The 14,337-nt window shown below is 47.4% G+C and overlaps 1 protein-coding gene across 2 annotated transcripts; it reads left to right on the forward strand.

Annotated features, from left to right (window-relative positions):
• The first annotated feature begins 995 nt into the window (after positions 1-995).
• On the forward strand, positions 996-14,314 carry TMEM183A (transmembrane protein 183A). Of its 2 annotated transcripts, XM_040616429.1 has the most exons (8): positions 996-1,128; positions 1,744-1,833; positions 4,847-5,002; positions 7,294-7,453; positions 8,585-8,765; positions 12,087-12,167; positions 12,825-12,980; positions 13,841-14,314. In XM_040616429.1, exons 1-8 carry the CDS (start codon positions 1,032-1,034, stop codon positions 14,024-14,026), a joined length of 1,107 nt encoding a protein of 368 aa, XP_040472363.1. In that variant the 5' UTR covers positions 996-1,031; the 3' UTR covers positions 14,027-14,314. The 2 variants fall into 2 exon arrangements, with proteins under 2 accessions (XP_040472363.1, XP_040472364.1); XM_040616430.1 differs by lacking the exons at positions 996-1,128; positions 1,744-1,833 and adding an exon at positions 3,106-3,176.
• Positions 14,315-14,337: the final 23 nt, after the last annotated feature.

Consider the following 14,337-nt stretch of genomic DNA (forward strand, 5'->3'; position numbering starts at 1 on the left):
ACTGGGAGCTGGTGGTGCAGGCTGCGCTCCCAGTCCCCGGTCAGCAGCTTTCTGCAGGGTGATGGTGAGCTTTGGCTGAGGCACCCCAGGGTGGTGGCAGACACCCAGGGTCGGGGGCATGGCTGGAGCCAGGGATTTGGGGAGCGGAGGGGAATCACACAGATGTTGGCACTGGGGAAGTGCTCAGGGGGACAGTGGGCACGAGTCGTTGCTGGAAGGGGTAATTGCTTCAGAGCCCCTTGTTACTGAAAGGACTGGGGGGTGGACTGGTGATGCAAGTACCTCAGGGTCCTTGTGACTGGGAGGACTGGAGGGAGCCATTTCCTCAGAGGCCCCTCATCACATGGGAGCACTGGCAGGCAACTACCTCAGAGGTCCCCATTACTGGCAGGACTGGGGACCCAGTTACCCCAGAAGCCCTTATTACTGGGAGAACCAGGGGTGGAAATCCCCACTGGGGTGGGCGCCTTGTTATGTGTGTGTGAGGTGACTACCTCAGAGGTCCCTGTTACCTCGGAGGCCCTCATTACTGGGAGCACTGGGGAGCCAGCTATCCTAGAGGCCTCTGTAACTGGGAGGTGATGGGAGGCAATTACCTCAGAGACTCTCATTACTGGAAGGGGAGCTATCCCCTCAGGTGCCCTTGTTACTGGGGGGGGCGATTACCTCAAGGACCCTCATTACTGGGAGGTCAGTTACCTCAGGGACCTTCCTTATTGGGAGCATTAACCCTCAGGGACCCTCGTTACTGAGGGGGCCAATTACCTCAGGGACCCTCGTTACTGGGGGGTGTCCCCTCAGGGACCCTCGTTACTGAGAGGATAGACCGCTGGTACTGGGGCTGTTCTTACTGGGAGGACTGGGGCGGCAGGGGGCGCCACCCAGCGGCAGCGCACAGAGCTACCCCTCCCGTGCCTCCGTGACGTCAAAGCGGCGCGCCGGCGGGGTCGCGGTCGGATGACGTCATGGTCTCGCGCGGGGGCGGCGCTGTCCCCGCTGTCCCCGCGGCCCCGCTGCGGCCCGGGCGGGACATGGCCCCGCGCGGCCGCCCCGCCGCCGCCGCCATGCCCAAGAGGGGCGCCCGCAAGCGCCTCAAGTTTCGGGCCGATGATGTGTGCTCCGAGCGCGGTGAGGGCCGGGCCGGAGGGGAGCGGGGCCGGGCCGGGCCTGCAGCGGGGCCTGGGAGCAGCGGGGCCCGGCCCTGCCGGGGGGGGGGCCGGCCTAGGCTGGCCCGAGAGCGGGGCCTGGGCCGGGGTCAGGGCCCGAGGGACGACGCGGCCTCGCCCGAGGGATCGAGGGGCCTGGGCCTGGCCTGGCCGAGGGGCGATGGGGACGGCCCAGGCTCAGCGGGAGGTGGATCTGGCTTGATGTGGGAGTGTGGGAACCAGCTGTGCTGGGCTGTGGAGCAGGAGCCTGGGCCGGGGGATCAGCCAGGCTCGAGTCGGGCTGCGTGAGGCGCGGCGTGGGGCTTGGCGCTGGGTGAGGTGGAGGGAGGCAGAGACCCGGGCTGGGCAGGGGGGTGTGTCCCCTGGCCTCCTAGACTGTTGGGCGGGGGTAGAGGCCTGCTGGGGCTCCTGGCCAGCCGCTGTCTGCCTGGGCGCATTTTCCTGCTTGTGCATCTCCAGCTCAATCCTCTGTTCCTGTGGGGAGTGTCCCCTTGAGGGATTGCAGCTCTTAGACCTTCTATCCCCACCTTTATAATCCGTAATCCTGCTGACGCCCTGTCTTCCGACTCTCCTTCAGTGACGGTGGCAGATTATGCTAACTCAGATCCGGCTGTTGTGAAATCTGGACGGGTGAAAAAAGCCGTGGCCAATGCAGTTCAGCAGGAAGGTGAGTCTACACTGGCCAGTTTGCCTTCCCCAGGCTGCCTCCCTGTTTGCTGGCCTCTGCATGATGTGGGAAACTCCCCTTCCATGGCCTGAGAAAATCTTGTCTCATTTAGTGCCTGAAAACAAGTCTCTGTCTCTCTGCAGAATGAGGTATTAAGGATCTTAGGAGGTTTTACAGAAAGCCTGTCAGAAGTCCAGTAAGAATTGCTGAGTCTTTGTTAGTGCCTGTAATAGAGGGTCTTTTTCCGTTAACTACCGGGTGTTACCTCATGCTTGAAACAGAAAATAACATTGATGGGAGTCTTTTTTACCTCCTGTAAAACTGTAGACAACTTTATTAGCTGGTAAAATTCTTTGCAGTGAGAATAAGGTTGTGATAGTTCTGGCATATTTGTTTGCCCCTCCCTGTGCTGTGAGCTGCAAGGTCTTTTGAGGGTGTTGCTGTTTCCTTGGTGAACTGTATAAAGGAGTTTCCTGGAAAGGTATTGTAATAAGTTGTTATCTACTTCCTCCTTGGTTTTTAGCTTCTGGGAACATTTGGAACCAACACACCCTGTTTGCTATTTGGGTCTCAACTTCTAAATGTAGCTGGTCACATGTGTTGCAGGTGAATGGTACTACATTGACAGTGACAACTGAACCCTTCATATAGGAAAACTCTTATTATATTGCTGAAATCTTACACCTTTAAAGAAGATATGCTCTTTGCAGGAGTGCCTGTCATAGGGAAACTGTATGGGGCAGCTATGCTGGTAAATACCCTTTTTAGCAGCTGTTTCTCAAGCTTTTAAGATCAGGGCACCTCCCTCTTCTGTCACCTCCTTTGGGAGGGGGTTTCCCTCTTCCCATTCCCTCCCCTATTCATCCTTCTGTATTCTGTTTCTCTGAGGCAGTGGCTCAAAGTATTGCCCTTCAGTATAATACCTGGCAAACTGTTGTCTTTTCTTTCTCCCTGGCCCACCACCCTGAGTCCTTGCATCCAGCATTACCTGCTTTGTCCATCTTAACCCCTCTCCTACCATCCTGCTCTGTTTCTGGCTCACCTCCATGCTATCTAGGTGACTCCAGGTCACGGCAGTTCCCTGCCTACCCCTTTCTCAGGTCTTTGCAGTGCAGAATCACTGGGGCTTTCCCTTCCTTATGCCAGGGATCCTCTGGATCTCTCCTCCCCAGCCCCAGGGCTGTGCTACAGCCTTATCTGGTGCAGTCCTGACGCGTGCTACAGCCTTATCTGGTGCAGCAGGCCACGGCCATGGGGATAGCAGGCAGCTGGGAGGAGATGGCAGCCTCTGCCCAGGGAGCTTTAACCTTTGGCCTCACGCACCTCCTGTCTCTTGGCTCCAGGTAAACATTGCACTTTGTGCAGCTGCCCGCACGTGGGGAGCCAACCTCACGGGGAGGGAAGCAAAGGCCAGGTGGAATTTTCCTGAGCTTTTTTCCTCCACATCCTAACCCCCAGGGGTGGGGTGGAGATTAGGACAGTGAGATGAAGGGGAAGTGCCTCTGCAAGGTTGCAGTGCAGTGTGATGCGGGACTTGTGTGGTCGACTTAGATGTTGATCTTTCCTTTGCAGAGTTTGATGGTTCCTGTTTCTAAACCTCTTTCTGAGTCTCTTGTCAGTTGCCCTCTCTTGCTTGGCTGTATTTGATTTCATAATTTACTGTCATCTGTGTTGACATCTATTTTTCTTTTTGCCTAAGAAAGGTCTTGTAGAGAGGGCGGTATGATTTGACAGTGAGGGATACCACTGGCATGAATGTATAGTGTACAGTGTAAACTGTGCAAAGTGAGGCAGAACTGCTTTAGCAAAGCACTGAAGTATCTCTAGTCAGTGGGTACAATCAAGCTCTTTCTTAAGACTGTCTTTCCAGCTGCTGTCTTACCATTTCAGAACCTTGTTCTGTCATTAGAAATGAGAACATTTCTTGCCAGAGTTTATGTTTAGTAAGTTCTTGATTTCCCCCAAACCCGCTGCTCTGTCCCTTTAATTCAAATAGCATGTCTTGCTCTCCAGTGGCTCTGGTGACTGTAACGGAAGTAGAAAACCATCCTGGGCTTCAGTTTGTGCTGGGTTAGAAAAGCTTTAGCAGTGCAAGCCTCCTCTGGTGTAGTCAGGTGCCTTTTCTTCACCCAGTGCATTAGGTTGAAATTCAGCTTTCTTGAATTAATTCTACAGACTATTTGCAAAGCATTTGTAATGCTGTTACAATGTTGGTCGTTATGACAGTGCCTGTCATAACAGCTGTAATGTAGGACCACATCTTCCTTTTTCAAGGATGCCATTACTGCCTCACACGTGTATTTTTCTGCCCTAATGAGCCCTCTGTTTCCAGATCAAGTTTTAAAAATAATATTTCCTAGCGGGAGTGTGTCTAAACATCTCCCCAGAGGCAGCAAAACCCAAAACCAGCCCAAAACCCAACTCATTCGACTAGCTCTTTTCCTCATTAGGCCAGAGTCTTTCCCTTCACTGGATTCTAGGGTAAGTGGAGCTTCTGTGTGCTTGGCGCTCAGTTATATTGCTGATGGATTGTGTGTCATCAGCCACAGGATCTCTATTCTGCTGAGTAGGGCATCTTCTCTGTGTTCATAGAGCAATTACAGAGTAGGTGCTGGCTTTATACAGGCTGAGCAGTGGTCATTCAAAGAAGCTCTGGTGTGCAGGGGAACCAGTTAGCTCTGTAGAAAAAGAGCCTGTTGTTCTATTCAGTTGTAAACAGCTTCAGCTAAACCAATGGAATCATCTGCATAATGTGCTGTTAATCATCCTCATTGTTCATTCTTTAAAACAAAAAGCGGAATGATTATGTTTCCAGTTCTCTTACCCTTACTAATCTTTCTCTGACGAGGTAATCCTTGAGCCCAGGATTTACTTGCTTGTGTCACTCACCAGAAAGCTTTAATGCAGTTAGCATTCTTAGCTGTGTCAGTGGTTCTACTGAAATATCTCCTGAACTCGGATCACCTTTTCCTCTCTGCTGTTATACTTACTGTGGTGTTGCTTGTCATTCTAGTAAAATCCCTCTGTGGTCTGGAAGCTTCTTGCGTTCCTGCTGAGGAAGTTCTCTCCGTGTCAGGAGAGTCTTGTGACAGCAGTGATGAAATGGATACAAAGGAAAGCATCAATGGGCGAACTGCATCTAGAAAAAAGAAGAGCAAAAGACACAAAGGTATGGTTGCCAGCTTCTCCTGGGGGTCTCTGTGGGGGCTGCATCTGCATCTTCTGCATGTGTGATGTTAGTGTTTGCTATTTACAGGCTAGTCATGGGGCTCTGGGGCTTTCTGTAACTTGTATGTGCACAAAGAAATGCCAAGGGTTAAATCACTTTTAAATCTGCTGGGACTTGGTCAGAGGTGTTGCCTTTTCACAAAGGCAGAGCCTTGGGCATGAAATCAAAGCCTGAGAGCTCGTTGCCTTCAGTAAACTTCCCTCAACCTTGGAAAACAAATGCTGCTCTTCAAAAGAGTTGTGAAACTTTGCCACTGAACATGTTACTTCATTGCACAAGTTGGTGAAAGAAGGGTTTGCTTTAGGGGGGAGAAAACCACTGCTGCTTCCAGGATGTATTTGTTGGCAAAATACATTGTCTTGAGGATGTTTCCAAGGCTGTGGTTTGTTACAAATGAGTTTAGAGGGCTCTTCTTCCAGCAAGGGAATTTGGCCCTAGTGGCATCATAGTATCTTAATTCCAGGGAGATAGATCTGTCAGCATTTACACTGTGTGCAACTCTGTAGAAAGCAATTTGCAATGTAGTATAAGCAACACACTGTTCTGCCACACGGTGGAATCCTGCAGGAATTTCTAATAACAGGTTGCTTTCAGGCTGAGAATTAAAATTTTAACTTGGTTTCTTGAGCTTAAGAAAAACTTAATTTTATTAATGCTGATACTAATTTATGTAACGTGTCAACATCCACCACTGCCTGTAGGTGCCCAGCACTCCTCTGGGACAGGAGTTTAATCTCTTTTTTTATTACATCCTTCAGAATCCCGGGGAAATAAGAATATCTGAGCAGATAGAGTTATGCGGGTTATGAGTCTGGAAGGGCAGTATTCTGTTCTACCATAGCCTTGTCTTACTTCTGCTACATGTGTAGGGAAGAAAAAATGATAACGCACCAGTGGTGCTTCTGGCTGCACTCTGCAGTTCAGCAGTTGGGTAGTTTGATGGCTTGAGTCAGAGCTGAAAGAGCAAAGGGGACATTAAGCCCGTTGTGGGTGTGCCTGCCATAATTCTGTTGTGGTGTGGGGAAGTGATTGCATCCAGAGCTTTCTTTGGCAATGAACGTAGCAATAAAATACTATCCTCATCATGTGAGGACAAAGTACTGCCCTATGTTATTAATCTGCTGTCTCGGGGTTAGATCTGGCACCCTCAAGTTCTTAAACACCTCTTTTTAGGCCACTTGTTTGCAAACCTCATAGCAGTTCTTCTGTTAGCACTGTGTACAAGTTGTATGTTTTCTTTCTCTTTTCTTGATGTTCCTAATGCTTGGTATTGTTTAGTTATTTATGTTCTTTAAAAGTATTTTTTCTCCTAAAGTTGGAGCAATGGCTGTGGAAAAACATGTGGTGTTGACTTAAAAACACTGCAGGAGTGAAAAGAGTTTCTGAACCTTCAGTTCTGGTTGAGCAGTTCTGACACCTCTGAGAGTTAGAACAGGCCATTCTGTTCATGTGAATTGTGTTAAAAGTTTCCCGTTCAAGAAGCTTTGATGCAATTACAGATTTAAGAAAAGCAACTGATTAGCCAGTTGCAGAAGAGATTGCTTGCTCTCCCTAGCAGAGCTCCTACAAAAATATCATGACCATTTGAACAAAGAATTGATGAGCTTGGCAATGCCTTAATATTCAGGGACTTCTAGTGTAAAGCATTTTTTGAAGACCTGTTAAATGAATGATTTTGATAAAAATGCATGAGCTTGGCCCTCCTTTGCATGAAGTTGGCTCTGTATTTGCCATCCAGTTTTTTACTGCTCCACTTAAATGTTACTTCTCAGCTGTGAAAAGTTCAAGCATTGAAACAGGGTCCAGAAAGGCTGTGGAGTTTTCATCCTTGGATACAGTCAGAACTTGAATAAGATCCTGAACAAAATTATCTAACTCATCCTGCTTTGAGCTGGGCTGCTTGGACTAGAGACCTCCAGAGAATCCTTTCAACCTGAATTATTATTTGAAGCTGCCGCCTTGCATACTTGTGCAAACAGTGCAGCAGGGACAAGTGATGGCATATATACAGCAAAGGGAAAGTGTAATGGTCGTGGGGACGGGCAAGAGCACACTGAAGAAGACCGGTGGCAGTGATAATGAAGTTGTACTAACTCGGGTTTGTTTGGCTGGCTGTGTGTATATAAGTATTGCAGCTACTTACCCTGTGCTACAGGTAGTAAAGCACATGCCTCTAGATGTGACTGATAAAGAGGTTCTTTACTACACTAACGTACCTTCATTGCATTTAGAAAATCCTGATGGGGGTGGCGGAGAAGAATACCCCATCGATATCTGGCTGTTGTTGGCTTCCTACATTCGCCCTGAAGACATTGTCCGGTTTTCTTTGATTTGCAAGAAAGCCTGGACTGTTACTTGCACTGCCGCCTTTTGGACCAGACTCTACAGAAGGTGAGACTCTAGAGAATTTTTAAACTATTTGTAGAAGGCTTCAGCAGTGACCAGCTCTCTGCAGAGCTGTAAATAAGGAAATAACTCCCTGCAGGCTAGGGTCCTATAATGTTTGCATATTGACGTGGTGATGCAGGCCTTGTTTGGCCAGGGGTTGTGGTGTATTGCATCTGCTTTGGGTCCGGAAATAGATCTATGTGGCATGTTCCTGGATGCTCTGTATAAAAATCTCAGAGCATTTTGTGCTTTTTTGCTAGCCATGGCGTACGCACTCCTGTTTGTAACAGTGTGCTTTGTGTGTAAAGCACTCAAAGTGTTTACAGTAAGGTCGGTGCCATTACCTTGCCGAAAACAGGCAGACATCCCTGATAGAAAACTTGCCCTGCCTCAAGCTTTTATCATGGCCACCTTCCTTTAATTTGGGTGACCTCAGAGAAACTAAGGTATTTTGAAGCTGTCTCAGTGGCAGAAGTAAGTTATAAATAAAGTAAGAGAAGAAGAGCAAAGAGGTGGTGAAAATGTGAAAGAAACCCTTCTGTCCTGTTGCATGTCAATTAGGGTTCCCTTCAGGACAGCACGTTTTCTTTACATTTCTCTGTCACCCAGGAGGCACAGGCAGCAGGAGTGCAGAGCAAGTAGCAGCCATGGTCATCCTCGCCTCTGGTTTTTATTGTGAATTTTTTTAGCAAAGGCTCCTTTGGCATCTGATCAAAGAACGACCCTCAAGCGCAGGCATTCAGATCGCTCAGGCAGTCGTTTGTAAGCGTGCTGTCAAGCTCAGCTAAAGCGAGTCCTTGAGAATCTGCCGGAATCTGCATGCAGGCCTTTGTGCATCCTGCAGCTAAAACCATGTGGTCTCTCTGGGCAAACTGCAAGGAAGTTGTTGGGGAATTGTAGCGTGATAGGCTTATGTGTATGCTGAAAACCTCTCTGATGCAGGTAAAGTCTTTTAGACTGTCTTGTGATTTCATGTAGAGCAGTACAACGCCCTTGAAGCACTCGGAGTTGACAAGAAGTTCTCTGATCAGATGTTCAGTTTTCTCTCAGCATTGATCTCTTCATAGCTCTCTCCTGCCTGTCTCTGGCATTCTGACCCTTCAGCATGTGCTGGGTTTGTTGTTGGCTTTTCAGGCACTACAGTCTGGATGCGTACCTGCCTCTCCGCTTGCGGCCAGAGTCCATGGAGAAGCTGCACTGTCTCCGTGCGTGTGTCATCCGGTCGCTGTACCACATGTACGAGCCTTTCGCGTCTCGAGTCTCCAGGAATCCAGCTATTCCAGACAGTACTCCCAGCACTTTAAAAAATTCCAGAGTAAGTGGAATCAGTAAGGACATTGGATATGTCAGAGATGTTGCTCTTCCTGCTTTTTGTTCTCTTTCTAAAAGAAAAATAGGTGATATTTAGACAGTGACCAGTGGAGCCTGGGTATAGGAGGGTTACTAAATGAATAGGGATTTTAAAAGTGTGCTGGTTACTTGTATCTGTGTAGTTGCTACTGCAGAGGATTTTGATTACTCTTCTGGGTAACTTCTGCCTAAGTCCTACCACAACATCTTTGTAATCAGCAAAAAAGCACTTCACTGAACGTCAGAACTGCTAGGGGTATTTGCAGCTCTCCCCACCTCTGTTGCAAATTTGTTGCTGAAAGGAGGCTGCAGTAGGATCAGCTTTTATGTCTTCTGCTCTATTCTGACACTGTCTGCCAGAATACATCTTTTCTCTGTAGCAGGCATCTGGAGAGATGAGAAGTGACACCGATAGCCTCTGAAAGGGACTCATTTCATACTGCGTTCCTGTCGGTCATCCATCGACTTTGGTGTCTGGCCAAGGGAGGGTAGTGAGGTTGTGAGCATGGCAAGTGTGCAGAGCAAGTCTGCTTTGGGACTGGGGCTGCAGCTGTGTTGGGCTGTAAAGGGTTTGTCTCTGGTGTGGGCAGCCAATTCCCTTTGCTATCCCAGCTTGGAGCATTTGCATATCCATTCCTCTGTAATTGCTGTTGACCATTAACTCTGAAATGCCTCTGTGTCTCTTGTTTGGTTTTAACTTGCAACTGGCTGATACTTTGTGAGCAGCTTAAGCAACAATGTGAATTCTCCACCCTCCAAATCCAAAGTCAAAAACCTGTTGAATGAGGTTTTTGGAGCCAAACTGAAGTGCTTTTGGTTCAAGAGTTGTACTTTCTTCTCCATGCAAAAGAGAGCAACCTCATCTATCTGTACGGACATCTCTCCTTTCTTCCTTCCTATCCCTGAGTGAATACTGGAAAAAAAAAGTCATACCACTCAGGGAACATCCAGCAGTAACACAAACAAGTCGTGCTGCTGAGCAGGAGAAAAGCACGCAGTTCTGTGTGTAGTCTTATCTCTGCATCCAGAGCTCTTCATTCTCTTCCTGAAACCCCAGTTTGGGTATCATCTTTCTTAAAAAATAAAAAATAAACAATAAACGTTTCTAGGAAATTCCAACTTAAGCTTAGTCCTTCTGAGTCTAACTTCCTACCACTGCTCGGATCTGGTAGCGTGGCTGTAAGAGCTAGAAACCCTGAAGTGATGCTGGCAGGGTTGGCATTTTGGAAGCATACATGTTGACATCATAACGGCTTTGGTGCCCACTGCTAGTGCTTCTACTGTACTAACAGTTTGAGGAAGATTCTTGAAGCGCAGTCTTTTATTATTCAGCTTTTCAAAAAGGAAATTAAATGGTGACGAGGCTTTGTTAGAACAGTAGAGGTTTGACCTAATCCCTTGGAGCGTAAAAGGCCATCCTGAGTCTGGTCGTGCTGCACTACTGCATTGCAAGACTCTGAGCTCCACCTGTGTTACTGTGCACAGAAATGCCTCGGCACAGTGGGTACAGAGGAGGATCTGACACTGCCTCCCCACGTTCTCGCTTTCATGGGCTTTGGTTATACCTTTACGGGTCGTTGAAACTAATGGCAAATGCCTACGTAAACTGCATGTGGCAAGAGGAGACCCCAGGCCCGGGTGTTATCAAATCTAGCTTTTCCTCTTTAATTTCCTTTTTTCTTTCCCTAGCCTAGCTTGTGTGGGACACTGGAGCCGTTATGGTGTCAGCAGAAGTGTTTGCCCTTTAAAGACACCCCCATTATTTTTGGTGGAGCGGCAGGCCGTACGGCGCGTCTGAAGGGCAGGACGGCTGACCCGTGGACGACATCCTCTGCCCCTTAGGAGGTACTGACCATTTTGTGCTTCACTACTTGCCATGACCAAACAAGTTGCTAGATCAGGCTGTCTCTGCAGGTGAGCTACAAATGCCACTGACGGCAGCAGCATCTGCTGCTTACCTGAGTTAGCAAAGATCTGGAGAATTATTTTAATGGGAAAAAAACCTGAGGGCCACCTTCTCCCAGGTGGAGGTGACTTGACACATTTCTGAGCTTGATTCCACATAGCTTTGGTGTTGACCTCATGAAGATTGTCAGGATAAAGGTCCTTTTTAGGACTCTTGTTTATGGACGTGACTCAGAGTTTGAAGTAAATGGTCTTGTATTACCTGTAGTGTTTAATTACGGACCCCCCATGGTGGAAGCTGGCTTTGGCTTTATTTCATTTGGGGTCATGCTATCTTGGAATGAAATTAAATGTGTGCTTCACCCTGCAACCCAGTCAGGCTTTCTTTTGTCATGGGAGAGACTGTGCGTGGGTCATGGGGAGTTGTCTTTACTCATATTATTCTTCCTTTTCCTGCTGACGTTGTTAAAAGATAAGACCAGCTGTGGTGGGCTGGCATCTGTGGTGTGGAAACGTTTTCAGGGCTGGTTGGACTGACTTGCTAGATTCTTTTCTCAGCTGTTGAAAGCTAGTTGCTTCTGCTCACTGTAGGCAGGGAATTTCCCTCCTGCTCAGTTCAACACAGGAGTTCTGCTGAAACTTCTGCTTAGAATGAGTGCAGCATGCTGGCACGGATCCTGTGGACACACAGTGATGAGCAGATTAAATTGGAGGACTCCTGGTGTATGCCTGCATGGGAGGGAAGTACTGGTTAGTTCTGATGCTGTTTGAAGCCCTTTTCTCATTTTCTTTTAAAAAGGGACAGTAGGTTGATCAGGCTGTGCTATCCCGGCAGTGTTTTTATACTCTGAAGTATGACAGTTAGTGCTTAGTGATGTCAAGACCTTTTGACACCACGGTGGCTTAGGAACTTTCTCATCTGTCACCTCATAGCTCGTGTATTGGTCTTTGCATTTCCCTCTGGATTCTCTCCTTCTTGATCCTTAGCCTGTTTTCAGTTGTTCCTTGCTTTAGTCTTGTTTGGGGTCCAGTTTAATGGGAGTTCTTGGTGGACGGGGGAAACAGGTGAGTTTGTACTGCTCATCTCTGCATCGTGGAAGGGGCAAATTGCACAACAGGATTTTTCTGTTTAGCACGTCAGTGGCCATGTGTTGTATTGTATCATCCAGTTGCATGATGAGTTGGCCAACTTGAAACTGGGAGATCTAAACTGCTGAGCCTGTTCTTCGAACATAATTAATTTGAATAAATGGCTCCAAACTGTTCCTATGTAATTGTGTTTGTAATTGGAAGCCTTTATGCTCTGCTAAAACTTACTTAAAGTGGTGCCTCTAAGGGTTTCATAATTCTGTGTTTCTTTTTTTTTTCCCCTCCACCGCAGTGTCTGCTTTTCTGGTGCAAAAAGATTGAAGGGAACAGACAAGAAGCAATGTGGGAATTCAACTTCAAGTTCAAAAAGCAGGTATGAAAGAAGAGCCAGAATGGCTGTGACTTTTTTTGAAGCAGTAACGATTTTTTCTGGGTGGCAGTGAGGAAGGTGGAAACTTTTTATTCATTCAGACAATAAATGGAAACTCTGACTCCCATGATCAACTAAAGCACATTCTGAAACTACACTCGGTTTTCAGTCTGTTTTACCAAGACATTTAGAATCCTACATTTTTATTTCCTCATTAGGTGTCCTTTCTCCACTGTAAGATGTGTATCACTTGTTACCCCAAATAATCTAATCTTTGGGTCATTGCTACTGATTACTACCAAAATCCAGACTGTTTGGCTTTAGTGGTCAAAATGCGGACCAAAATCTGAAACTTCTTGTTTTACCATTGGAAAGATTTTTCCAGAGAAGTGAAAAAAGCCAACACTGCCAATGAAAACCTCCAGCGGTCTCAGGAGAAGCAAGGAGTTTCAGGCAACCTGGGGAATTCTGTAGCTTTCCCCTGTAAAGAAATGGTCCTGCAAGTTGCCTGTACTGAATGATGGTTTTTTGTTTTTTATATAATGCTCTGCCCAAACACATGGGAATGTGGTGAGAACCTGCTAGTCAGCACTGGTGAGAAGCAGCCAAGCTCTCCTCATAGGTTTCTGCTTAGCTAAATAAATTTCTCTCTCTTTCAAGTCTCCCAGATTTAAGAGCAAGTGTTGCAAAGGTCTTCAGCCACCAATTCAGTATGAAGAAGTCCATACAAATCCGGATCAGGATTGCTGTCTACTGCAGATCACCACCTTTAACTTCATATTCGTGCCAATAGTCATGGGTATGACGTTTACCTTGGTAAGTGAGCAATCTGCCAGGCAAACTTTGCATGTGCGGTTTTTGTAAGGAGATGAAGAGGACACCTCTTGGGTGTTGTGTAAATCATGCTGCTGCATCAACAAACGGATTCTGGGAATCTTAAGGAGATTGGAATCAGAGGAAATGCTCAGGATCTTCTCAGTTTAGCTTCTGCTTTTCCATCAGCTCTTAGCTATTTGGATGTAGAGAATCTGCAAGGAGCTGTGATTGTGCAGCATCTGGGGGCAGATGAGTTGTCAGTACTCCAGCAGGGAGTGCAAGAGGTGGGGATGCAGGAGAAGAGGAGGTCTTCCCTCCTCAAGAAAATATCTCTTTACCTCATGGCAATAAATTGTAAGAGCAAAAATCTATATGAGCAAACTCTTTCGATGTGTATGTGGTCCCTGCCTCGTGGGAGAACAGAGCAGCTTTTGAACAAACTTCCAGACGCCGTGCTGCAGACGGCAGCAGAGCAGGTATGCTTAGGCAAGAGCAGCAGCAAAGCGTGGGGCAGCACCTGCGGCTGTATGTGGGAGTCAGGGTTTCAGAGTGACCTGTGCCCAGGAGAGGTTCAGTCTGGCTGCATTTAAGAGTCAGGCAGTGAGTTCCAGGCTTCCTCAGACAGCCACTTGCATTCAGGTTCACTTCTGGCATTATTATTCGGGGTTGCAAGCCAGAGAGAACTGGTTTGTGCTGTAGATTCAGAGTGCAGCTCTGCCAGCACCTGAAATACTCCAGACTTGTACAATTTAGAAGAATTAAAAAAAAAAAATACATATATATCTAAAAGTGTACTGTTAAGAACTCTGAGTGTTCATGACTGCTTTTTCTGAAGCACCTCCTGGTCTCTTTTCTTGCAGTTCACCATCAATGTGAGTACAGACATGAGGCATCATCGCGTGCGCCTGGTGTTCCAGGATGCCCCAGTTCGCAACGGCAAGAAACCTCGCCTTGACCAAGGAGTGCAGGTTGTGCTGGACCCTGTGCATAGTGTGCGGCTCCTGGACTGGTGGCACCCGCAGTACCCCTTCTCTCCAAAAGCTTAGTGCTCTCCTGACTCTGCAGGAGCCGGCAGGTGACTGAATCTGGCAGGCTGAAGAGAATTTCTAGGAACCAGGAAATCCTATTTTTATTTCTTAAATAAATTCTGCAGTCTCCTTGCAAGTGGTTGAAGCTACTGAGCTAATCTGTATGTATATAACTTCTGGTCAGTGATGGGCAGAGCTGAGTGTAAAGCAGAAACTATTTGTAAACACACTTTTATGTAAAATTCACATTTTATGATTTGAAAGGAGCTCCCTGGAACTGTTCATTTAAAATCCTTTTGGTGCTAATGAAAGTGGTCCTGTTTTCTGTT

Source organism: Falco naumanni, chromosome 17, assembly GCF_017639655.2.
Source record: "Falco naumanni isolate bFalNau1 chromosome 17, bFalNau1.pat, whole genome shotgun sequence".
NCBI lineage: Eukaryota > Metazoa > Chordata > Aves > Falconiformes > Falconidae > Falco > Falco naumanni.